Source organism: Heptranchias perlo, chromosome 32, assembly GCF_035084215.1.
Source record: "Heptranchias perlo isolate sHepPer1 chromosome 32, sHepPer1.hap1, whole genome shotgun sequence".
NCBI classification, from domain to species: Eukaryota; Metazoa; Chordata; class Chondrichthyes; order Hexanchiformes; family Hexanchidae; genus Heptranchias; species Heptranchias perlo.
Window position 1 is genome coordinate 3,412,939 of NC_090356.1, and position 25,811 is coordinate 3,438,749.

Here is a 25,811-nt window from a genome sequence, read left to right on the forward strand (position 1 = left end):
AAAGAAAGTTGGTATTCTAAGTCTGACTCAGGTTTAAAGAATAACCTCCAACAGCTGACAGTTTATCCAAATTAAGCTGCGCTCTGCAGACTAGGAGCACAGGTTCCATCCCTGCCAAACTCACCTCAGACACTGGACGACAGGCTGCTGGAACTGGACTCAGTGCCTCGGACTAAGGAGGATGGAGAGAAAAATAATAAGCAAGGGCTCCTGGTCCCGATTGTATTTGCTGACGAGGATAGCATCAGCCTTGGCTGTGATATCCTCCCTACGATCAAATAACCCACCGACATTCGCTAGAAGAATGGTCCGTAGTAGGGGTGAGTGAGGGATGGGCCATACCCCAGCAAGAGGCAGTGCCTTCAGGAGAGGAGGGGAGAAAAGAAAAGATAGACATGACCAAAACTCCTGCTACACATTTGATGTGTTTCCGAACAAAATACTTCAAACAATTAGATTTCTAATACTGTCAGCAGCAAATAATTTTATATTTTTGTTTTACGGTGTATTCAAGTCACCTCGACACAGACATCAGCAACATTTACTTTTGGAATTCAGAAGAACGGCAAATGAACAGCCAGAAATCTCTATTGTGGTGGCATATTCTGAATTAGCGGTTCTAGAATATTTAATTGCAACTCCTCGCTATTTCCACTGCTTTATAAATAAAAATATATATTAAAAAAAACTGCCCCTACCATTCCTTTCTGCCCCACTCCCTAATGGAGAAGGCAGGTGAGCGTGCTGCTCAGAGAACTCTCCACTACTCTGGAACAAGGCTCCAGCTGGCAACATTACCAGCAAACTGAGAAACTCCTGGCAAATTCTGTCCTTCCAAACTCGGATTGTGTTTAGTTCCAGCACCAGGGTGAAGTTAAAGGGCGTAACAGGCTTGTTACTGCTGGGGGAGGAGAGGGGAAAAGCAATTTGAGGTGAATTAAAGGTTTCCTGCAGCATTAAAGTGCACCAGTACCAACCCACTAACCCATCCGGCAACACCCCAATTCCACAATCCGGAACAAGCTGTTGCTTGCCGGACAGAATTGCTCACTTGGTGTCGGGAGACTTTATCGGATAAGATCCAGCCTTACCAGAGTGCTGCAGCAGCACCTTCAAAGGGTCTGTTGGAGCTGGTGTTTGGCAACCCTCATACGGGTCAAGAGATCCTTCAAACTGGAACTCACTTCACTCCTCCTTCACGTAAACAGTAACACTGAATTATATCGGCATCTTCATTAAAAGCTGGAAACAGCACACACTGTTCAGCATTGGCAAGCAGCTCTTCACTGTATCTCAATCTACTCATAGAAAATTCAAAAAAACAGTAAATAATATTAGACTCTGCGCGAGAGACAAAATTCACAACTCGAATGTTTCTGAACAAAACACCTTTAAAAAGAAAACCAATTCCTGGGCCCTCTGACCCCTCGCAGTGATGGTTGCACAGCCTGTTTGATGGTCAGGCAATTGCAGGCTGTGCTCTTTGAGTGATCGCTGTTGCCATATTGGAAGCACCAATCAACAGGTTTCTACCCCCTCCCAGGATTCTCCCCCTCCCCCTCCCCCCCCTCCCCGGATTCTCCCCCCCCCTCTCTCTCCTCTCCCCCCCCCCCCCCCCCTCTCCTCTCCTCTCTCTCCCCCCTTGCTGGGTCACAGTTCCACTGATGCCAAGAACCCTTCTGTATCTCACACAAGTTCCCATTTTCCATGCGAGAGTCTAGTGCCCTGGGCCAATATTTATCCCTCAACCAACATCACAGACAAATTATCTGGTCATTATCTCATTGCTGTTTATGGGACCTTGCTGTGCACAAATTGGCTGCTGCATTTCCTGGTGACTACGCTTCAAAATTACTTCATCGGTTGTAAGTCGCTTTGGGACGGCCTGAGGTCGTGAAAGGTGCTAGAGAAATGTAAGTCTTTCTTTTTAGATAGTGAATGGTAGCTGGCTATTCGACTACGGGGGGCATCAGACAGGCGATCGAACTTGGGATCTTCCTGGTCTCTGCTGCTCGGGACCACACTGCGTGTCGCACCTAACTGAACCATCAGGGGGCACTCGGACGGGCCTTTCTCAAAAGCCAGCAAGATCTACATGCAAATAAATCTCAACAAGAGCCTTAATACTACTTGGAGGGAGAGGTCAAATCCAAAAGCATCTGAAGCTGGGCATCCTCTGCTCGCCCTCTCCCCCAGAGGGTAATAAGAACATAAGAAATAGGAGCAGGAGTAGGCCAATCGGCCCCTCGAGCCTGCTCCGCCATTCAATAAGATCATGGCTGATCTGATCCTAACCTCAAATCTAAATTCATGTCCAATTTCCTGCCCGCTCCCCGTAACCCCTAATTCCCTTTACTCCTAGGAAACTGCCTATTTCTGTTTTAAATTTAAAAACAACATAATTTACAACATAACTTCACTGTAGCACACACCTCCACTGAAGATACACAGCACCATTACTGTGTTGCACACTGATTGGCACATTTTTAAATAGCATCTGCAATACTATTTACATAATATCTGTAGCCATTTACATTGTTCCTCTACAATGCATCGCCTTCCCCCCCCCGAGTTAAAAGAACTACCTTATCCCCATTCTCGGTTGATAGAATTCTAGGCAGATCAACACAAATAGTAGCCCTGGGGTCTGCGGATTGCTCAAGCTTTGGTCTTGAGGTTTAGGGGGATGTGTCCACCCCACCCCTCCAATTGATAGAGACTCGATCTTTAGCATATAAACCAGATTGGGGGGGGGGAGGGATAGAGAGGCCATCACCACACTATCCTTCAGGTGAGACACTAAACTGAGGCTCCATCTGCCTGTGCAGGTAGATGTTAAAGATCCCGCGACACTACTTGAAGAGCAGGAGAGTTCTGGTGTCCTCCCCTCCCCAATATCCCTCCCTCCAACATTACCACTAAGACACAAACAAACGTTTAACCAGTCATTAACTGCGTTGCTTTTCGTGGGTGGTTCTTCTTGTGCACAGAACGTCTGCCTCATTTTCCTACATCGTTGCACTTCAAAAGTAAATTCATTGCAAGTGAAACGCTTTTGAGATGCTACGTAAAGGCAAGACTCTCTTAACTGATGCTTTGTAACAAGCATCAGTCGGTGATGCCCAAAAGAACATCACGAGGCTTTTACATCACCTCACTTGGCAGAATCGGTCAACAGATACAGCGAAACCTGTGAGACTAAACTTAGCCGGCAGCCAATGTTGGAAGGCAGCCAATACTAGCAACGCTGGACAAAACCCAATCCAACTGCGACCAGAGAGTGTTCATGGTGGCTACTTAATCCAACAAGGATCATATTTTAAAAATAAATTGAAATTGGGAAAGGCCATTGTTAAGTTGACGTGCGCCAGTTCACTATTAGATAGCGGACTTTCTGAAGGTAGTTAGAAGCCAGCTGGTTTGGGAAGAGACTCGGAGCAGGTTTCAGTCCTCACTCCAATCTGCTCAGTGCAACAGGCGGAGGTTCTCGTTGTGAAGGTGTCTCCGATACCGGGCTAGATTCAGGACGTTTATCTCGTTGTTGTGGTTGTCATTCACAGTCCCTTCGAAGGTGACCTGAGCAGTGGGCATGAACTGCCGGAAAATGCTGACAGTCCCGTGCCAGAACGTGGGCTGCGGGAGGCGGCCTATGATGCTCCAGGCGCGAGTCTGCAGGTCGAACTCCTCGATTATGTCCGACAGTTCAAACGTGTTATCGTAGCCGCCAGAGACAATGAGCTTCCCCCCCAGAGCAGCCACACTGCCCCCAACATGGACCTGAAATGTAGAAAAACCAAGATTGAACAGATACAATCAGCAACGTGAAGCATCCGACACTGCGCAGGGATTGGTGGGAGGGAGATTCAGAAGCTCGACACCTCAACCAATCAGCACTGGAGCATTTAACACTGTGCAGGGATTGGTGGGAGGGAGATTCAGAAGCTCGACGCCTCAACCAATCAGCACTGGAGCATTTAACACTGTGCTGGGATTGGTGGGATGCAGATACAGAACCACAACACTTCAACCAATCAGCACTGTGAAACGTTGGTGCCAGGGAGCGAGCGTCTTCAGGAGAAAAAAATCCTGGGGGGAAATGATTAAAACAGCAGTGGGTGTTACAGTGGAGAGTGGCCAATACTCTCATCACTCACGAGGACGTCCACCGAAAAGGAGTAAACGTTTGGGATGTTATCACCAAGTTTAAACGCAACTGAATTAGCATTGGCCTGTGAATAACAACATATTAAAAAGCAGTTTAAATATTCTTCTGGATAGAATTGGGGATTTGGTAAGAATGACCGACCCACGGAAGGCACTGCGATGGCAAATTGTGGCCTAGCAGTAACCGCGCCCCCCCCCACACAGCTCAGCTCGCACTACGTTCCTGGACCGTGGGGGTGGATTGGGCCCAGAACAAACAACAACTTGCATTTATATAGTGCCTTTAACGTAATAAAACGTCCCAGGGCGCTTCACAGGAGCGATCATCAAACAAAATTTGACACCGAGCCACATAAGGAGATATTAAGACAGGTGACCAAATGCTTGGTCAGAGAGATAGGTTTTAAGGAGCATCTTAAAGGGGGAGAGAGAGGTGGAGAGGCGGAGGGGTTTGGGGAGGGAATTCCAGAGCTTAGGGCCCAGGCAGCTGAAGGCACGGCCGCCAATGGAGGAGCGATGGAAAATCGGGGATGTGCAAGAGGCCGGAATTGGAGGAGCGCAGAGATCTCGGAGGGTTGTAGGGCTGGAGGAGGTTTCAGAGATAGGGAGGGGGGAGGGCCACAAGCTCATCGGATGCTACATGTAGAAACGCGATTATCATCAAGCACTGCTCACAGGCCTTTCACTGACCGCCCTCTCACTGACCGCCCTCTGTACCTGATTCATGGGTGGGATTTTGTCCCATTCGTTCTTTGTTGGGTTGTACACATCGACCTCTGAAGAATCATCCCTGTGGAGAAAGGGGAGAGAGACGGGGGTTTAATGATCAGCCCAGACTGCCACAGTCTATAGCCAGGAGCAGAATACCTTGACAGAATGTGTATTCACAAATAGAGACACCACATGAAACTCTCTCTATCACAAAGTGGGTCTTGTGCATTGGTAGGAATAGAACAAACCAGAGAAAAGACTTGGTTTATAGAGCACCTCTCAACCTCAGGATGTCCCAAAGCGCTTCACAGCCAATAAAGTACTTTTGAAGTGTAGTCACTGTTGTAATGTAGGAAACGCGGCAGCCAATTTGCGCACAGCAAGATCCCACAAACGGTGATGTGATAATGACCAGATCATCTGTTTTAGTGTTGTTGGTTGAGGGATAAACGTTGGCCAGGACACCGGGGGCACACATGATTTTGTGGCATGGAGATGTCTAACCTCCAGGCTGCAATTTAATAAAATCTTATTCACAGACCTGAGATCACGCGTCACCTCCAATAGGTCAACCACGGGTAATAAAGTTAAAAATCAAACTTGCCAGCAGGTTCGGAAACTTTTTTATAAAAAGTTTCTGGGGGTTGATGAGTCAGTGAGATAAGTATTTTCGGAATAGTTTTCAAAACCCCCCCCCCCCCATTCCTGTCACTTAAAGTGGCACCATCAGGAGCGCCTCTCTGGCTCAGTCAGTGAATGCTGCATCTGGTACAGTCCTAGGCGAGTTCATCTCTGCCGAGCTGGTGGTAATGATGCTACAGTCGGCTTCTGCACCTCTAACTTAGGGAGGAAGGAGAGAGAAAAACACAGGGTTCCCACTCCTGATTGCTGTCTAGTGGGGTTCCCCCCCAAACCTGACCCGGTCCGTGTGTGGATGTCAGGGTCAGGCTTGGCTGCACTGCCCCCTCCCCTGATGATCTGGTGGCCTCCACACAGACAGTAGCTACTTGGGTGAGGTATTAGCGGTTGTGGATCTGAAGCCGAGTGAGGAGTCAGCGCCTTCAGGAAGGGAGGGGAGAAAACCGGCAAATAAAAGAAATAAAAGTTGAAATGAATCGGAATTCATGCAGTAAACACGCACGATGAGGCAACGGGCAGTTGCTGCCGGTCACTGAAAACTAACTTCTCCGCCCCCTGTGTAACTCAGACCCACTTGTTTACTCGGTCGGTGCCTCAGAGGCTGGTGGGTTGTGTGTCTGACAGTACCAGCTGTGACCAGAGGGGAGGGGAGGTCAGAACGTGTTTTTAAACGCAGTGAGTTGTTATGATCCGGTTTTGAGAGAGTAAATAAGGAGAAACTGTTTCCAGTGGCAGGTGGGTCAGTAACCAGAGGACACAGACTTAAGATCATTGGCAAAAGAACCAGGGGGGAGATGAGAAGAATTTTTTTTTAGGCAGCGAGTTGTTCTGATCTGGAACGCGCTGCCTGAAAGGGCGGTGGAAGCAGATTCAATAATAACTTTCAAAAGGGAATTGGATAAATACTTGAAAAGGAAAAATTTGCAGGGCTACGGGGAAAGAGCAGGAGAGAGTGGGACTGATTGGATAGCTCTTTCAAAGAGCCGGCACAGGCACAATGGGCTGAATGGCCTCCTTCTGTGCTGTAAGATTCTATGAAACAAGCACAGTTGTTGCACGTTAAGAAACAGGTAACCGAGGGGTCAAAGGGCCGTTTACCTGTGGACAAAAATTCCGCCAAACATGGAAGCCAATGTCTCAGGAAAAAAAAGCCATCCAATCGCAGGCCCACAGTCTGGTCACACAACGGAAACCAGACAACTTGAGTCACTCAAACAATGTCCCAGTGTGAAACTCCTTTACATCCCAGGGCCACACAGCCCAGTGTTCCAGGTTCCACTCTGATCCATGTTGAGTTGGCAGATCTCAGTCGGGACAGTAATGGGGGGCGGGGGGGCCGGGGTACAGGAAGCACGGATCGAGCTCAGCTGCTCATCAGACGGGTGTGTCCAAGATTCTTGTTTTCATTGGGTCACTTAGGTGAACAGAACAAAACAACGCGAGATATCTGGGAGTCCCCGTTAACTCCCAGATATCTCACGTTGCTCATACTAACAGACCTTGGTGTTCTGATTTAGACATCACCAAAAACACATCAATGCGATAATGACCAGATAATGTTTGTGGGATCTTGCTGTGCGCAAATTGGCTGCCGTGTTTCCTACATTACAACAGTGACCACACTTCAAAAAAATAACTATTTTGTTGGCTTTGGGACATCCTGACGTCGTGAAAGGTGCTAAAAGGCAAGTCTTTTCTCACCAATGAGGCAACATCCCTTTTCAAACCTCCAGGCCTGTGAAATTCAAACAAATCTGCAGATAAATAGAAACGCAAATGAAATGGGATTTCTTGGCCTCGTTGGGCCAGGTTGCAGGTCATGGGCCTGCTCGGATGATGGGTGGCCACTTCAGGAAGGCGGCTGCTGGGATTGGGATTGGGCAGGGGGAGGGAGGGAGGGAGGAGGAGGAGGAGGAGGAAGATGCAGAACAGACAGCAGAGACTCCGCAGCAGGAAGGGCTCAGAAGTGACCAGCCACAAGTGTAAACTCCACAACCCACAGCCCCTGGAGGTTTGTTGGGAAGTTCTCGATTACGATGCACGGCCCAAGCCATTTGAAAATGATCTCCTGCTTTTGGATAACAGAACGACAGCAACTAGCCTCTTCTCCCTCCTTCCCCCTCCAGACTTAAAGCCCGAGGAGCCATCACATCTTCCCAATCGCTCACCGAAACAAGGAATCTAGAATGACTTCAAGTGGCTCAGGAGATTCTGGGAACGAGCCTGGGGGCAGTGAGACATCATCCTCTTTAATCCTGAGTCAATCCAGTCACACCCACGGACACTCATCCGCTCAAACTAGCAGTCGGAGGGGCAGCTGAAGTGCGGGCGTGTGAACGTGAAGAGGTGGGGAGAGCACAAGTTGGGGGGGATCAGGCTGGGCTGTGATGCCACCACAGTAGCATAGTCTGAAACTCACCCATGAAGCACGGACACCAGGGCAAGGTCCTGGAGTGCAGGCTGGGGGGCCGTGGAACGAGACTGCAGCATCAGGAGAGTTGGGGGAATCTCACCCCCAAAGGTCCATCACACTCCTGTGAGCAAATTTACAGCAGAAATAGGCCATTCGGCCCAACTGGTCTATGCCGACATTTATGCTCCATGAGTATCCTGTCTCCCTACTTTATCTCATCCTATCAGCAAATTCTTCTATTCCTTTCTCCCTCATGTGTTTATCGAGCTTCCCCTTAAATGTATCTACACTATTCACCTCAACTACTCCTTGTGGGAGCGAGTTCCACATTCTCACCACTCTCTGGGTAAAGAAGTTTCTCCCGAGTTCTCTATTGGATTTATTAGTGATTATCTTATATTTATGACCTCTAGTTCTGGTCTCCCCCACAAGTGGAAACATCTTCTCCACGTCTGTCCTATCAAACCCTTTCATAACCAAGACCTCTGCCAGGTCACCTCTCAGCCTTCCCTTTCATAGAGAAAAAAGGCCCTCACCACACAACGAAACCCATTTAAACTCACCTCACAAAGTATATCAATCCATTGAGAGTCACCGTCTTCGGCACAAAGGACCACGGGGGCAACGAGCCACACAGCACCACGCTCCAGGAGTCGGTCTCAGGGTCGTAGCGCTGAATTGCCATCGAGTCTTTGCTGGCCAGTGACCCGATGGCATAAAGTCTGCCCCGGCAGGCCGTACTCGAGCAGTTGTCCATGGGGTACGGCATGGGCTGCAGCGCCTCCCAGCTGTCGATGGCATGATCGTAACGCTCCAGGCTGTTGTGGGCAAGGATGTAGATGTGCCCCTTGAGCACGGCAGAACTATGGTACTCGCGGGCTTGCAGCATGGGAGAGACCTCAGTCCACTCGTTCACACTGGAGTTGTAACGCCACACACAGTCGTACAGCGTCGTCCCGTCAGAACCGCCTGTTCAAACAAAACGGGCACAACGATGAACCGACACTCACCCACCATTAAAATATCTACATTTCTAATTGTTCTGCTTCCCCCAGGCGGCCAGCTCCACGAGCACCATCAGCCCTCGTCCGGTGGGCATCACCCTTGCCTTGGAGTCAGAAGGTCGTGGGTTCACGCCGCACTCCAGAGACTTGAGGGCTGACAATCCAAAGCAGCGCCGAGGGGGGGCCGCCGCCGGAGGGGGCAGCGCTGAGGGGGGCGCCATTTATAAAACCCAAAATGCTGTTGACATTCCAGCAGAGTCGCTGAATAACAAACAGCAGCTGGAACACTGGAAGAGACCAACACAGCACAGACTGGGGAACGGCTCCGGGCCACTCTGCCTCAGTGGAGAGTTCATGACCTCTGAGGGAGCCAAGACACAAACAAGTTTAAAACGAGGTTGGCAATTTAAAACACGCCAGGCTCCAGCAACGTGACCCGTTCAGCCTCCGACATTCCCCTCACTCCTCAGGAAGCGAGAATCCCTCTGGCTTTATTCCAGGCCGGGCCTGTTTACCAGCTCCCGGCTCCTAGGCGGCCGAAACGCACCAGGCAGACGGCTCCTTGGCAGATCACACTGTCCCGGGGAGCCTGAACTGAACACAGTCTCACCCTGTGATGTGCAGTCACTACAGGCCAGCTAGTTCCCGGCAGGGCTGCTCACTGTGACAGACGCGCGCGGGAGGGGGGAAAACGGGGAATTTTAACCCTTGGAGGCCTGTCTCTCCAATTCACACCGTATTGTTGGAAGGATCATTTACATCGTTGCTCACTGGTAGCTGCCGGTTAAAAATAAATTGTTAACTAAAAAGATTCCGCAAAGTATAAACAGCCGTCTGTCGTGTCCCAGACAGCTCGAGCTGTACATGCAGCGAGAGCTGATGAAGCAAAGGACAGGAATAGCAGGACAGCAATCCCGAGCAATGTCAGAGTGTGCGTCTGGACCCTCAACAACCTCAAGGTGAGAAACCTGGGGCCGGGACTGATACCGATTTAGAGCCGCTCTACAGCTATACTGCTGGCTGCGCGCTGCAGCTTACTTTAAACACAGGCGCAGGGGGTCTGTCAATTCAGACACCCGGAAAGTTTTTACATTTTGAAGTCCGGTCAGCTCGTCAGCTACACTGGGTGAGCTGTCTCTCTCGGAGCTTCTCAAAAGAGTAAGAGCGAGAGATTAAGTCCACCTCCGAGGCGATCTCGCGCTTAACGACCGAATGCAAACTAATTACACAGAAACTGCAGCACAGAAACAGGCCATTCGGCCCAACTGGTCCATGCCGGTGTTTATGCTCCACACGAGCCTCCTCCCTCCCCTCTTCATCTCACCCGATCACAATAACCTTCTATCCCTTCCTCCCTCGTGTGTTTATCCAGCTTCCCTTTATTCTATTTCCTCTTCCCTTTCCATCTATTCTATTTGCCTCAATCACTCTGTGTGGCAGCGAGTTCCACATTCTTAATGCGGGGGTTTGGTTTTGATGAGACCACGTATTAGTGCCGCTGTGAAGCTAAAACCATCTCGCAGGAGGAGTGGTTTTGCGGCCCGGGGGGACGGGCAATAAACGCCGGCCAATAAACGCCGGCCTTGCTGCGACGCCCTTACTCTTAGCGTTCGTTTTCATTTACAAAATCTGCAACAGTTTTTATTTTTTTATTGCAGGGGTCTGGTGCGTGTAGTTGCGCTTATTTCACCGGGACTGAAGTTTAGCCGCCAGTCCCCCCGTTAAGTTGACCGGCCTCGGCTCAGTCGGTATCACTCTCGTCTCCGAGGCAGAAGACCTTGGGTTCGAGCCCCACTCGAGACATAGGACCAACATCCAGGCTGACACTCCCAGTGTGGTACTGAGGGAGGTGCCGTATTTTGGATGAGACGTTAATCCAAGACCCCATCTGCCCTCTCAGGCGGATAGTAAAGATCCCACACCACCATTGGAAGGAGAGAGGGGGGGAATTCTCCCCCGACTTGTATTCATTCCCTTGAGTTTAGGAGGATTTGGGGGTGGAAGGGGGGGGTGATCTAATCACAGTATTTAAAATGATCAAGGGATTCGATAAGGTAGAAACAGAGAAACTATTTACTCTAATGGGGGAAACCCACTAATCATAGAATTTTACAGCATAGAAAGCCATTTGGCCCGTCCTGCTCTTTGAAAGAGGGGCATAGATAAGGTAGATCGTCAAAATCTTTTCCCAAAGGTAGGGGAGTCTATAACGAGGGGGCATAGATTTAAGGTGAGAGGGGAGAGATACAAAAGGGTCCAGAGGGGCAATTTTTTCACTCAAAGGGTGGTGAGTGTCTGGAACGAGCTGCCAGAGGCAGTAGTAGAGGCGGGTACAATTTTGTCTTTTAAAAAGCATTTGGACAGTTACATGGGTAAGATGGGTATAGAGGGATATGGGCCAAGTGCAGGCAATTGGGACTAGCTTAGTGGTATAAACTGGGCGACATGGACATGTTGGGCCGAAGGGCCTGTTTCCATGTTGTAAACTTCTATGATTCTATCCAATTAGTCCCACTCCCCTGCTCTTTCGCCCTGCAAATTTTTCCTTTTCAAGTATTTATCCAATTCCCTTTTGAAAGTTACTATTGAATCTGCTTCCACCGCCCTTTCAGGCAGCGCGTTCCAGATCAGAACAACTCGCTGTGTAAAAAAAAAATGTTCTCATCTCCCCCTCTCGTTCTTTTGTCAATTACCTTAAATCTGTCTCCTCTGGTTACCGACCCTTCACCCAGTGGGAACAGTCTCTCCCTGTCTACTCAAACCATTCGCAATCTTGAACGCCTCTATCAAATCTCCCCTTAACCGTCTCTGTTCCACAAGGAGAACAACCCCCACTTCTCCGGTCTCTCCGCATAACTAAACTCCAAGAGGGCGTAATCTTATAATTAACGGGCCGTTCAGGACTGAAATCAAGAAGCACTTTGGTTTTTTTTTTAAACAGAAAGGGGAGTGGAAATTTGGAACCCTCTCCCCCAAAAAGACTGTGGATACTGGGGGTCAATTGAAGCTTTCAAGACTGAGATGGGAAAAGGAGGGGAATGGGGCTAATTGGAGAGCTGAATGCCCTCCTTCTGTGCTGCGAGATTCTCTGAGATTGACAGATATTTGTTGAGTAAGGGTGTCAAGGGAAATAGTGCGATTAGCTACAGATCAGCCATGATCTAATTGAATGACGGTGCACGCCTGAGGGGCTGAATGGCCTTCTCCCGTTCCCATGGCAACAGGGACCAGGCTAAAGTACTTCACTGGCCGTGAGGGCCCATTTTGGGGAGGGAATGCCGGAGCGGGTGTCAGTCCCCCCCCCCCTCCCGACCCCGATCCCAGTTCGGTTACTTACCCGTTACGTAGATGTCGTTGCCGAAGGCGGTGATGCTGTAGCCGCCGGCCAGGTGATCGGGGAACTCGGCCAGGTAGCGCCACTGCCCGTTCTGCGGGTTGAAGCAGTCGACCGTCACCAGCTCGTCGCAGTCCTTGTCACAGCCGCCCACCACCACCAGGATCTCGGCCAGGCCGGTGGAAGGCCGCGATCTCATCCTCTCGCACGGGTAGTCGTGGCGGTCGTACTCGGAGGACTGGAAGGCCCGGGCCTGGTGGATGAGTTTGAGGCAGGGGGGCGAGTAGTAGACCAGGGGGTCGCTCTCCACGTGGGCCAGCAGGTAGAAGCGGCGAATGAAGGGCAGCCGCACATGCTCGAAGAGCTCGGGCCAGAAGTGAAGCCGGCGCTTGGGGTCGGCCTTGACCCAGCCCAGGGCCAGCTGGTAGGCCGCCTCCTCCTTGTCGACGTGCAGCCGGTCGTCTGACAGGTACTCGAGCAGCCGGGGCTGAGGCAGGGCCTGGAACTCCTTCTCCTTGGACAGCTCCACGATGTGGCGCAGAATGAACCGCTTGGCGTTCTCGGCCAGTCCCCGGCAGGAGTAGGCCTCGGCGAACTCCTGGATCTCCAGGCAGTTGCCCACCTCCAGCTGCCGCTCCAGGTAGGAGCAGCAGGCCTCCTTGACCGAGTGGAACTGGAAGAGGTCGGCGGCCCGGGCCAGGGGCTCCACATTGCTCTGGGTTACGGTCACCCGGCCGGTGTAGGAGAAATCCAGCAGCAGGCCCAAGGTGTCGGCCCTCACCCCGTGGAGCTCCACCCGATCGGCCTGGCTCTCCCTCAGCCGGCCGGCGAACATGGCCTTGAAGTAGTGGCTGGACGCTGCCAGCACGGTGCGGTGACAGGGGAAATCCTGGCCATCGGCCGACAGCGTCATGTCGAAGAACTTGCGCTCCGTCCGCAGCTCGTTGATGCCCTGCAGGATGTTGAGGGCGTGAGTGGGGTCGAAGAAAGGCAGCACCGAGGCCTGGGTCAGCAAGCTGGGCCTCTCCATTCCTTCTGGCTGCAGGAGATCAAACCATCTGCGGTCAGAGAGGGAGAGAGAGATTATTAAAGAGTTTGTAACCGAGTCCCAGTCACATGGCGGGTTATATTTACCAGAAACAGGTGGAGCCTGTTCATCATCCTGACATCACCGGCATTCAATGGATTAAAACTTGGCTGGTTGGAGCCTCTCAACAACGCAATACTCCCAGCCCCAGGCTCCAGCTCAGTCACACGGAGACTGTCACATTACAAGCTCATTCCCTTTCTTTCCCGTCCTCCGTCCTTTTTATTTTTGGTGATGTTGTTTGAGGGAGGACTGTTAGCCGGGACGCCGGGAGAACTCAAATAGAATCACAAGATGTCCGGAAGTCTCTGGAACAGGCAGACAGGACCTTGGTTTAAAAGCTCATCCCAAAAGGTAGCACCTCCGACAGCGCGGCGCTCCCTCCGTACCGGCCCTCCGACAGCGCGGCGCTCCCTCGGTACCGGCCCTCCGACAGCGCGGCGCTCCCTCCGTACCGGCCCTCCGACAGCGCGGCGCTCCCTCCGTACCGGCCCTCCGACAGCGCGGCGCTCCCTCCGTACCGGCCCTCCGACAGCGCGGCGCTCCCTCCGTACCGGCCCTCCGACAGCGCGGCGCTCCCTCCGTACCGGCCCTCCGACAGCGCGGCGCTCCCTCCGTACCGGCCCTCCGACAGCGCGGCGCTCCCTCCGTACCGGCCCTCCGACAGCGCGGCGCTCCCTCCGTACCGGCCCTCCGACAGCGCGGCGCTCCCTCCGTACCGGCCCTCCGACAGCGCGGCGCTCCCTCCGTACCGGCCCTCCGACAGCGCGGCGCTCCCTCCGTACCGGCCCTCCGACAGCGCGGCGCTCCCTCCGTACCGGCCCTCCGACAGCGCGGCGCTCCCTCCGTACCGGCCCTCCGACAGCGCGGCGCTCCCTCCGTACCGGCCCTCCGACAGCGCGGCGCTCCCTCCGTACCGGCCCTCCGACAGCGCGGCGCTCCCTCCGTACCGGCCCTCCGACAGAGCGGCGCTCCCTCCGTACCGGCCCTCCGACAGCGCGGCGCTCCCTCCGTACCGGCCCTCCGACAGCGCGGCGCTCCCTCGGTACCGGCCCTCCGACAGCGCGGCGCTCCCTCCGTACCGGCCCTCCGACAGCGCGGCGCTCCCTCGGTACCGGCCCTCCGACAGCGCGGCGCTCCCTCCGCCTAGATTATTTGCTCAAATCTTGGGAGTGGAGGTTGAACCACAAAAACGTCTAACCCAGAAACGAGTGTTATCACTGAGCAAAGTTAACACCATAGAACCAGAGAAGATTACAGCACAGGACGAGGCCATTCAGCCCAACATGTCTCTCTCTCCATTACCTCGGCACCAAACATTTATCCAAATTTCCCTTAAAAGACGCAATGGTCTCTACTTCAACCACTCCCTGGGGCAAAGCATTCTCTGCTCCTGTATAAAGAACATTTTTCCTAAATTCTCTCCTCACTCTCTTAAAAAGTGTCCATTTTAAATCATCACTCACTCCCCATCCACATGCTGCACTGTCGGAGGGTCATTACTGAGCGAGTGCCGCACTGTCGGAGGGTCATTACCGAGCGAGTGCCGCACTGTCGGAGGGTCAGTACCGAGCGAGTGCCGCACTGTCGGAGGGTCAGTACCGAGCGAGTGCCGCACTGTCGGAGGGTCAGTACCGAGCGAGTGCCGCACTGTCGGAGGGTCAGTACCGAGCGAGTGCCGCACTGTCGGAGGGTCAGTACCGAGCGAGTGCCGCACTGTCGGAGGGTCAGTACCGAGCGAGTGCCGCACTGTCGGAGGGTCAGTACCGAGCGAGTGCCGCACTGTCGGAGGGTCAGTACCGAGCGAGTGCCGCACTGTCGGAGGGTCAGTACTGAGCGAGTGCCGCACTGTCGGAGGGTCAGTACTGAGCGAGTGCCGCACTGTCGGAGGGTCATTACCGAGCGAGTGCGCACTGTCGGAGGGTCATTACTGAGCGAGTGCCGCACTGTCGGAGGGTCAGTACTGAGCGAGTGCCGCACTGTCGGAGGGTCATTACTGAGCGAGTGCCGCACTGTCGGAGGGTCAGTACTGAGCGAGTGCCGCACTGTCGGAGGGTCAGTACTGAGCGAGTGCCGCACTGTCGGAGGGTCAATTTCTCTGTTCACCCTATCAGAACCCTTCAGAATGTTGAAAACCTCCAGCAGATCACCTCTTGGCCTTCGCTGTTCCAGTGGAAATAGTCCCAGTATTGCATGTCTGTCCTCATCACCATAGTTTCCCACCCATGGCCTTTTTATTATTGGGGTGCTCAGAACTACAGTCAGAACTCCATCCATGGCGTGAACTGATTGGCACCCCATCCGCCACCCTAAACATTCACTCCCTTCACCACCGGCGCACAGTGGCTGCAGTGTGTACCATCCACAGGATGCACTGCAGCAACTCGCCAAGGCTTCTTCGACAGCACCTCCCAAACCCACGACCTCTACCACCTAGAAGGACAAGGGCAGCAGACACATGGGAACAACAAGAGAGGGGCCACTCTTTCAAAACTGAGATGAGGAGAAACTTCTTCACTCAGAGGGTAGTGGGTCTGTGGAATTTGCTGCCCCAGGAAGCTGTGGAAGCTACATCATTAGATAAATTTAAAACAGAAATAGACAGTTTCCTAGAAGTAAAGGGAATTAGGGGTTATGGGGAGCGGGCAGGAAATTGGACATGAAGCTGAGTTCGGATCGGTCAATGCCCTGTGGATGGCGGAGAGGGCCCAGGGGCTATGTTGCCGGGTCCTGCTCCGACTTCTTGTGTTCTTTAGATTTGTGGTTGGGATCAGATCAGCCATGATCTTATTGAATGGCGGAGCAGGCTCGAGGGGCCGATTGGCCTACTCCTGCTCCAATTTCTTATGTTCTTATGTTCTTATGTAACACCACCTGCACGTTCCCCTCCAAGTCACACACCATCCCGACTTGGAAATATATCACCGTTCCTTCATTGTCGCTGGGTCAAAATCCTGGAACTCCCTTCCTAACAGCACTGTGGGAGAACCGTCACCACACGGACTGCAGCGGTTCAAGAAGGCGGCTCACCACCACCTTCTCGAGAGAATTAGGGATGGGCAATAAATGCCGGCCTCGCCAGCGACGCCCACATCCCATGAATGAATAAAAAAAAATCCATCAGTAACAGCAGGTGAAATATTGCTCAAAGTAAAGCATCCAGTCAAACATTTTATTCTTTAACAGATGACAGTGGGCATTTTGCTGGTTTTCCTGTGCTACGAGTTTCCAATCTCAGCTGAGTTGGTAAGTGTAGGCCAGGGGGGCAGAAAGTGTTCAGCTGCAGCAGATCGCCAACTTGTTCTCAGCCAACAGAGAGAGAGAGAGAGAGAGAGACAGTCCAAAAAAAGAATGGCCTGGAAATTAAACTCTACAATAACGGTGAACCCATGAGTTGTGTCATTTTACCACACAGCACAATTTCTAGGCCAACAAGAAATTATTTTGTTTATTTATTGAGTTCTTATCATAAAGCAATAGCTCTTCTGTTAGGTCTCAGGGCTACAGCTCTGGGCCAAACAGACCAGAATATCCAAGATTCCATCCCTGTTCTGTACCAAATTAGCTGATCTGAGCCAGGATAACAGTGGGGGGGGGGGGCGGGGGGCAGTGGGGAATGGGAGGTACATTGGCCTCAGTACCTGAGCTATTGAGAAAAAAAAATCAGCCAAGGTTGCTGCATCTGATCACTATCCAGTGACCCCTGTTGAACAGTGCCCATGGAGACAATGGACAAGGATAGAATCAGGGTCGCTTAATATCGGATCTGCCCCCACAGCCAAATAGTCCAGACACACACACGAAGAATGGTCACTTGTGCGAGGAGTGGGATAACATGGAACTACAATCCCAGCAAAGTGTCAACACCTTCAGGGAGGGGAGGTGAAAATGGCAACAAAAAAAAACAGGCGTGTGATTTTGCCAATATGAAACCCGGATCCTTCACCAAACAAGCTGGCAGCTTATTTGATTTTGTTCCCCTTTTAAATGGGCTTCTGAACTTATTCAGATCGATCCCCTGCCAACAAAGTTAATAAAACTCAGACAGGACATTTCATTAGGATTTGCTCACAGATACACACACACGGACCTCAACCATGAGTCACTCAGGAGTCACCAGGAATCTGGCTTCATAAAGAAAAGCAGATTTTTTTTTTAAAATCACTAATGCTCAAGGCTATAAACAAACCCAACGACTCACCACAGAACCTGCTCACAGCTCAACAATAACTTACACTAACAACTCGCTTCACAATCAGACAAAATTTGACTCCGAGCCAAAGGAGATATTAGGAAAAATAACCCCAGCGTAAATCCGTGCCTTCAGGTCAGAAGGGGAAAAAAAAATTGACCAAAAAAAAACCCCCACATGCAGTTAGATGCTAAACCAGGCAGGTGGGGGTGTGGTGGATGCCAAGTGATGGATTCAACCTTGACTCCTGATCAGATATCCCAGTGATATAAAGGCCACAATAATTCTACGGACTGAGTAACAGGTCACTATAATGGTAACAGAATGGGCATCGAAGGTTCTTTAAGGAGGGATCCCAAACACAGAATCACACAGCACAGAAGGAGGCCATTCGGCCCATCGTGCCTGTGCCGGCTCTTTGGAAGAGCTAGCCAATTAATCCCACTGCCCTGCTCTTTCCCCATAACCCTGCAAATTTTCTCCCCTTCTCCCACCACCCCCCCCACAAAAGAAAAAAAAGAGAAAAATAATTTGTTTAAAGGCCATCTGTCTCCATTGTGTTTCCAAGCTACATGGTTTTATATAAAAAGCAAAAAAGTACAGAAGGATCAAAATATCCGCAGTGGTCCAAACTCATTTTGCTTTTGTTCCAGATCAGCAGAAATTGTTCCTCAAAAATCTCCCATTATGGCGACATGGCAAATTCTTACCACCAGGCGGCGCCACGACAACAAAAACCACAAAGCGCCGACATGACGCTGCAGCGCCGCGGTCCGGCCGCTGGGGGGCGCCACGCACCACTTCCGCTTCCAGCGCCATCTACCGGCAGAATATAGAACTGCATTACAGCGCCTCTTGGTGGCGATATTCCGGTACTACAGCAATGACTGCACTACAAGAGAATTTTATGTTGGTTTTATTTTTTAAAAAATGCCAGTCACAAGATTTCAAGATGAATAGAGAGGAAAGCCACTCAGTCCATTCACTATAGCTCGTTCATCCAGAAAGACCTTACAATCTCCCTATCACAGCATCAAACTGTTTGCTGTTTTTGGGACCTTGCTGTGCGCAAATTGGCTGCCGTATTTCCTACGTTGTAACAGTGACTACACTTCAAAAGTATTTAATTGGCTGTAAAGCACTTTGGGATGTCCTGAGGTCATAAAAGATGTTCTATAAATGCAAGACTTTCTTTTATAAATGATCCAGTACTTTTGTCTTGACTACTGTACTCAAAATGCATTCCAAGAGTGGATGATTCTTTGTAAAGAAAAACCTCCTGATATCAGTTCTCAATTTGCCTTTTACTAGTTTGCCCCTTTGTCCTAATGTCACACATCTACACTTTCTGCATTGTTTTTCAGTTCATGTACCTCTGCGAGGTTCCCTCTTAGTCATTCCCTTTCAAGGCCTCAAAGCTCGTCCCACAGCAGAAGAGGTGATGTCTAAAGCTTTATTGCTGGTATCCTACACAGACTGTAGAGAATTGCCAGTAGAGAGTGAGATACAGTCGAAGACACACTGTTGGGGAAGGGAAAGGGAGTTGCACAAAACACAAACGGCCTGGGTTTCGATGGCTTCCAACGTCCTGGTTCCAAACCATTAGACTGTGTAGAGTCAAAAGGAACACAGGTATAATGGTACAGTGTTAGCTCCTTTACTGTATTATTATCCACTGTATCCAAGGGTCATTGTAACTGGTCAAACCCGAGTCTGACAGATCATGGAAAGCACAATGTACAGCAAAAGATCTCTACACAAACCTTCTACACAAGATAACGTCTCCGGTTCAGGTGCACGAGGTTTGTCCATTTCACTAGACAAACTGTGTTCACTAGACGTGGGGGTCCACCATGTGAACTGCAGCACAAGTGACAAACACCCACTACTTTCCAGAATTCCTGATCTCAGGTGTGACACCGTGGAGAGACCAAGCAAAACACAATGTCTTCTTAACGCCCCCATCCCCAACTCTTAATGCATCGCCTAGCAGCTGGTTATAATGTAATTGGTACAACGATGGTGTGTGTGGTCATGGAGACAGAAAAAACAAATAAAAAGGAAAAGCTGCAGCAGCTCAGTTAGTATCTGTGGAGGGTACACACCCAAAATGTTATAACTTGTTTTTTCTGGTCATGGATGCGGTGTGTGTTTCCAGAATTTTCTGTTTTTAAAACAAGGCTGGTGTCAGCTTGGCTCAGTGGGTAGCACGGTCACCTCTGGGTCAGAACATTGCGGGTTTGACAACCCCATCCCCATTACTTGGGATGATAGTCTATTTCAGTACTGAGGAGTGCTGAATTTTCGGAAGTGCCGTCTTTCGGATGAAACATTAAACCGAGGCCCCGTCTGCCTTTTGAGCTGGCTGTTTGGAGAACAAGCCTTCTCCCAGTGTCTTAACCAACATTCCACCCTCAATCACCACCTCAAAAGATTTATCATTCATTGCTGTTGGTAGCACAGAACTGATGCTTACGTACACAATGGGCAGAATTCATGTAGAAACTCCACCTCATGAAGTATTTGCTTCTTATTTTCATGTGTTGTGCTGGTGCAGCTGAATCAGGCTGTGTTCCGATGGTTGGCAGATTGGGATACAGTGGCTGGATTTGTATGAATGTCGTTCCCATTCTCTGAGTCAATAGAAGATGCTTGTTACACGGTCATTAACCCAAACCTTTCAATCACAAAATACACAGACCTCCTCCCCGCCCAAGACACTGTTAATATCAAACTTACAGAAGGGCCCCAAATACCAGCACAAAAAACCCCAAGAGATCACAACCTATTGCTAGGAGACTGGTCTACAATCCAGACACAGAATTCCCCACACCACATGGTGTCAGTACAAAGTCTAAACCCCTCTCTCCTCGGTTCCACCATTCCTATATGGTCATTGCCCCTCTGAACATCCCTCTCTTGATCCTAATTTCCATATACCCTATCCTCCACACTCTTCTTCCTCCCTGCATTATTGCTGTATTGAAACCAAGACACATCTCCTACCCTAACTCATTCTTTCCTGAGACTTCAGAACTGTGGAACTCTTCACTTCCCTCAGTCATCCCTTCCTCCTACAACCCATAGGCTTAAAAACCCAAACTTGGCATCACATAGTCACTACTCAATTTACCTCACCTTCTTAGTGCTGTCCTGGGCCATGAGCCTTGACCCTTCACCTACATTTCTCAATATTAAAATAGGCTCCCAAGTGACATAAGATGGCAAGTGTAGAGATCCACGGGGAAGATTTTGGGAGTACCAGCACGAACGGGGAAACGACTGAGAATGCACAACTATTGCAAACCAGAATCGTGACCTTATAAAGGTTTCTGGCTGAGAACAGTCCTCACTGTCAGAGGAAGGTTTATACAGACAAGCAATGTAAAAACCACATCACTGGTCTGCACCTTTATGTCTGTAACACTAAATACCCTTGGAGTAAATCAGCCAGGGCTCCTGCTCACAATGCAGTGATCCCTGCTGGAAAGTGTGTTTATCTGTTGGGTGAGGACCAGATCAAGCTCAGGTAATGCCCCCCCACGATGGAAGAGTCTGCTGACCCTCACTGCCTAGGTTCATACTTTAAAATCTCAACTGAGTAAGGTGACCAATACCTCAGGGGCAAAGATACACACAGTCACACACGTGCAGATAGATACACACAGTAACACATAGCATATTATTATATATGGAGAGAAGTATTATACCCAATAATTCATTGTATGTTATATAGTACTAGCTGATCCCAAGGTGTTGCTTACATGTAGTCTGGGGTGTGGTTGCTAACTTGTCCTGTCCCTTTTGAGGCCACTGCTCCAAATTGGCAAATCCAGGGAATTGCAGGTATTATAGAGTGCTGAGGTCAGAGGGCAGTTGTAACTCCTTATACATTTCAAGCTCCAGACTGAGTCTTAAAACAAATAATTTTGCATCTGTAGCAGTCGGATGTGGGTTGGACACTGGGCACAAGACTAAATGATAGAGCACGAATTATAATAACTCAGCAACTCATGGCAATAAACCCCTGTCTGCCCTCTCAATCCCTGGTCTAGCATCATAATCTCATTAAATACTGTGTTGCATGGCACCATAATAGTGGTGGCAAGGAGTCTGCGGGGGTTTTTCCTTCACAATTTTCTCTCCTTTTCTCCTGAAGTTGCCAACCCCGCCTGGGATACAGGCACTTGTCAATTCAGCAATTCTGAGCAGTGAATGTCGGCAGGTTATGTGGCCACAAGTGGCATCAAAGCCAATCCTCAATCCCGTCCTCACCCAATGCCCAGCAGTGAATCTACCAACAGGGAATCACTCGATAGCTGTCAGGAGCAGAAATCCTGGCTGATTTTTCTGCTCCTTAGACAGAGGACGCTGAGGCCAATTATTGCCAAAAACGCAGCACAGACCAGGGCATCGAACCCTGAATCATCGGCTCTTTTTAAAAATTCATTCTGGGGATGTGGACATCACTGGCAAAGCCGGCATTTATTGCCCAGTTGAACTTGAGAAGGTGATGGTGGGCCGCCGCCTTCTTGAACTGCCGGAGTACGGCTCAGTACCAAATCCCTATGGTGCATTTACCCAGTGCCATTGGTGAGGCTGACAGCTTGCACGTTTCGTTAAACAACCAATGGCAAAGGTCAATAACCCAAGGGGAAATAAACAAAATTAAGTAACCAATTGCGTTCTGCCTGACTGTAAAATGAAGAGTTCAGCCTGGGTCCATCATTATAAAATTAATAACAGAGCATTTCCTTTGATTTGCATAACCCATATCATCAGTGAAGCACCATCTTTGGAATGAGAGGGGAACAAGGACAAGGCTCAGAATTGAAAACATATTTGCTGAGTTTTCACTCCCCACCCTTAACAAAAACAGGTTTTTCTGCTTAAAGGGTGTCCAGTTATTACTATTTGAAGCATTTCTTTTTACATCTGTGCTAATAGATGGGACTGGAGGCAGCTGCTGGACTGCCTCGATGCTCAGACAAAGCAAACATTAGCTTCTTGTTGCAGGAAGGAGGTGTGTATGTGAATCCAATGCAGCACGAGGTAGACGGTTAAACATTTTCAATGTAGATTAGCTGATCTCCTGTGACATTGCTCACAGGGATGTCTGAGGCCTGACAGTGACGTTTAGCTGCTGACCTGGCCTGTCCCTTTAAGGCAAGTACTCCAGACAGTCAAATCCAGGGAACTGGAGCTACTTATAAACATCTTAGAGGGCACTCGTAACTGGCTGGAAATTTCAGGCTCCAAGTAAATGACTGGCTTTGTGTCTCTTTTTATATTATTAAAGAGAGGATTCTTTTTGCATCCATAACAAAGCTTGCTATCCACTGTGGGATGGACACACAGTAGGTACTCACAGCAAGTCAGAGGTTGCGCTATTTTATAAGGGCAAGAAAGAACTTGCATTTATACAGCCTTCCACGGTCTCACAATGTCCCAAAGCACTTTACAGCCAATGAAGTACTTTTGAAATGTAGTCACTGTTGTAATGTAGAAAACACAGCAGCCAGTTTTCGCACAGCAAGGTCCCACAAACAGCAATAAAATAAATGACCAGATAATCTGTTTTAGCGATGTTGGTTGAGGGCTAAATATTGGCCAAGACACCAGGGAGAACTCCCCTGCACTTCTTCAAAGAGTGTCATGTGATCTTTTACGTCCACCTGAGAGGGCAGATGGGACTCGGTTTAATGTCTCATCCGAAAGACAGCACCTCCGACAGTGCAGCACTCCCTCAGTGGGGCTTGAACCTATGTCCTTCTGACTCAGTTGCGAGAGTGCTGCCCACTGTGAACACTATACCATGCAAAACTCAATACATTCTTCTGCTGCTGAAATGTAGGTGTGTGCCCTTTTAAGGTCACAAAATTTAACGATGTTAAGTAAACGACGAGTGAGTTCGTACACATGTCAACTAAGAGGCTGCAGACATTGTGGCTCCAGTATTTTGTGTTGCTGGGAGAGTTTCTCTGTACATTCCAAATAAGTGCCTTTGTTGCGTTAAATGTCCCACCCTCAAGCGTGACAGAAATTTACAATAGACAGTGAGTGACAGCAATCTGAAATGCACACTATGTAAGGTTTTAAATGATAAAGTATTGCAAATTTACCAACAGTCGAACCATATAAACGGACGAAATCTCTTCTAATGAAAAATGATGGAATCCCTGTTTATCTTCATAATTAAATGACCCATTAATGAACTCATGAAATGTATGATTATCAACAACCACAATTAAAGCATAGAAGGTTACTGCCCAGGAGGCCATTCAGCTTGTTGAGTTTGTGCTGGCTCTTCACTATAGCAATCCAAAGCTAATCCCACTCTCAACCCATAGCCCTGTGTATTCTTCTGCTTCAAATATTAATCTAATTATCCATTAACAGCAACAATTTGCATTTATTTAGCACCTTTAATGTAGAAAAACATTGCAAGGTGCTTCAATGATGCAAAGGTCTCTGCCTCAACCACTCAAAGCAGTCAACGCTCCAACAGCCCTCTATGTTGTGCATAAATCCCCTGAACCCCTCGATTAGGTTCCAGCCGGTAACTCACTCCTGGGTATCCGTTATTCTATATATAAATCTCCCGAACTCCTCAATTAGATTTCATGTAACTCACTCCCGGATGTTACTCTCGAATAACAGTGAAAATAATGGTGAAAAACAAAATTATTTTTATAAAACACTGGTTCAGCCACAACTGGAGTATTGTGTCCAATTCTGAGCACCGCACTTCAGGAAGGATGTGAAGGCCTTAGAGAGGGTGCAGAAGAGATTTACTAGAATGGTTCCAGGGATGAGGGACTTCAGTTACGTGGAGAGACTGGAGAAGCTGGGGTTGTTTTTCTTCGAGCAGAGAAGGTTGAGAGGAGATTTGATAGAGGTATTCAAAATCATGAAGGGTCTAGACAGAGTAGATAGAGAGAAACTGTTCCCATTGGCAGAAGGGTCAAGAACCAGAGGACATAGATTTAAGGTGATTGGCAAAAGAACCAAAGGTGACATGAGGAAAAACTTTTTTTTAAACTCAGTGAGTGGTTATGATCTGGAATGCACTGCCCGAGGTGGGTGGTGGAGGCAGATTCAATCATGGTTTTCAAAAGGGAATTGGACAAGTACTTGAAAAGAAGAAAAATTGGAGGGCTACGGGGACAGGGCGGGGATTGGGACTAACTGGATTGCTCTTGCAGGGTCTGCACGGGCTCGACGGGCCAAGTGGCCTCCTTCTGTGCTGTAACCGTTCTATGATTCTATAACTTAAATTGGAAAACGCTTTAACAAGTTACACGGTTATGAACAGGCTGTACGGGGCTCTGCAACGGCTAACTGCAAATGTCGACTTTCATAAACATCTAGTTAAATAATAGCCAAAAATAGTCCGCCACTGATGTGTGTGGGGGGAGAGAGAGAGAGAGAGCTGACTTCTGATGACGTGGGCCCCACAGAGGCGAGAAACACCCTGTCCCTGTCCCTGTCCCCCCGACACGTGAAAATCCCAAATTCACAATAAGGGGCTGGAGATACGGCGATGACATCAACCGCCCCGTTACACGCAATTAAATCCTTTGTCATTGCAAAAGGCGCGGGTCCCAACCCTTTAGAAAAATAAACACAACACTCCCTTATATTAAATAACGGGGGGGGGGGGGGGGAATATAACAGGAAAATATATAAAAGTCCTCGATTAAGCCTAGGATACCTGGAGGCGCAGGCTGGACTCGGGAGCTTGAAGAGACGATGAAACTGACCCGGGTCTGTGTCCCTGCCGCTGTCTGGGATCTCTCTCTACTCCCCCCCCCCGCCTCTCCTCCTCCTCAACCCACCCACCCACAGCCGTCTGGAGCAGGGGGCGGGGGGGAAGGAGGGTGAGAGACGCCGGGGAAAGGGAATATAAAACTAGGGGCAGAATCAGCTGCACTTACCGGGGATCTACCACGACAGTCGCCCCGCCGACCTCCCCATCTCCCTGCGTGCACTTTAGAAGTGAATTTGGAGATAAGGGTTTTACAAAAAAAAAACTTCTTGCAAATTCCTGCTTGCAACTATTTCTGGGGGTTGGGCTGGACACAAACACACCCAGAGGGAGAGGGGGGAGAAGGACACTGGATTTATCTGAAGCCATCAGTGAGACATTAATAATAAATAGGGTAGCATTTACAGGATGGTTAAATATTTATATTACACGTCACATGTGTGTGAAAGTGAAGTTGTGTTTTTAAAATTAGTGTTTTAAAAAGATTAATTTGATGTCT

At 49.6% G+C, this 25,811-nt stretch overlaps 1 protein-coding gene and 1 long non-coding RNA gene across 6 annotated transcripts; one reads left to right on the forward strand and one right to left on the reverse strand.

The window, feature by feature from the left end:
• Nucleotides 1-1,623: 1,623 nt before the first annotated feature.
• On the reverse strand, nucleotides 1,624-25,596 carry klhl21 (kelch-like family member 21). 5 transcript variants are annotated; one of them, XM_067970217.1, is made up of 6 exons: nucleotides 25,482-25,596; nucleotides 20,025-20,177; nucleotides 12,269-13,323; nucleotides 8,491-8,896; nucleotides 4,882-4,954; nucleotides 1,624-3,777 (listed from the first exon to the last, which is right to left on the reverse strand). In XM_067970217.1, the coding sequence occupies exons 3-6, from the start codon at nucleotides 13,293-13,295 to the stop codon at nucleotides 3,466-3,468; spliced, it is 1,818 nt and encodes a 605-aa protein (XP_067826318.1). In that variant the 5' UTR covers nucleotides 13,296-13,323; nucleotides 20,025-20,177; nucleotides 25,482-25,596; the 3' UTR covers nucleotides 1,624-3,465. The 5 variants fall into 5 exon arrangements, with proteins under 5 accessions (XP_067826318.1, XP_067826319.1, XP_067826316.1 ...); XM_067970218.1 differs by lacking the exon at nucleotides 25,482-25,596 and adding an exon at nucleotides 25,259-25,340; XM_067970215.1 differs by lacking the exon at nucleotides 20,025-20,177.
• On the forward strand, nucleotides 9,453-18,748 carry LOC137300937 (uncharacterized). The gene is made up of 2 exons (XR_010958184.1): nucleotides 9,453-9,890; nucleotides 18,198-18,748. It is a non-coding gene; the product is annotated as an uncharacterized lncRNA (long non-coding RNA).
• Nucleotides 25,597-25,811: the final 215 nt, after the last annotated feature.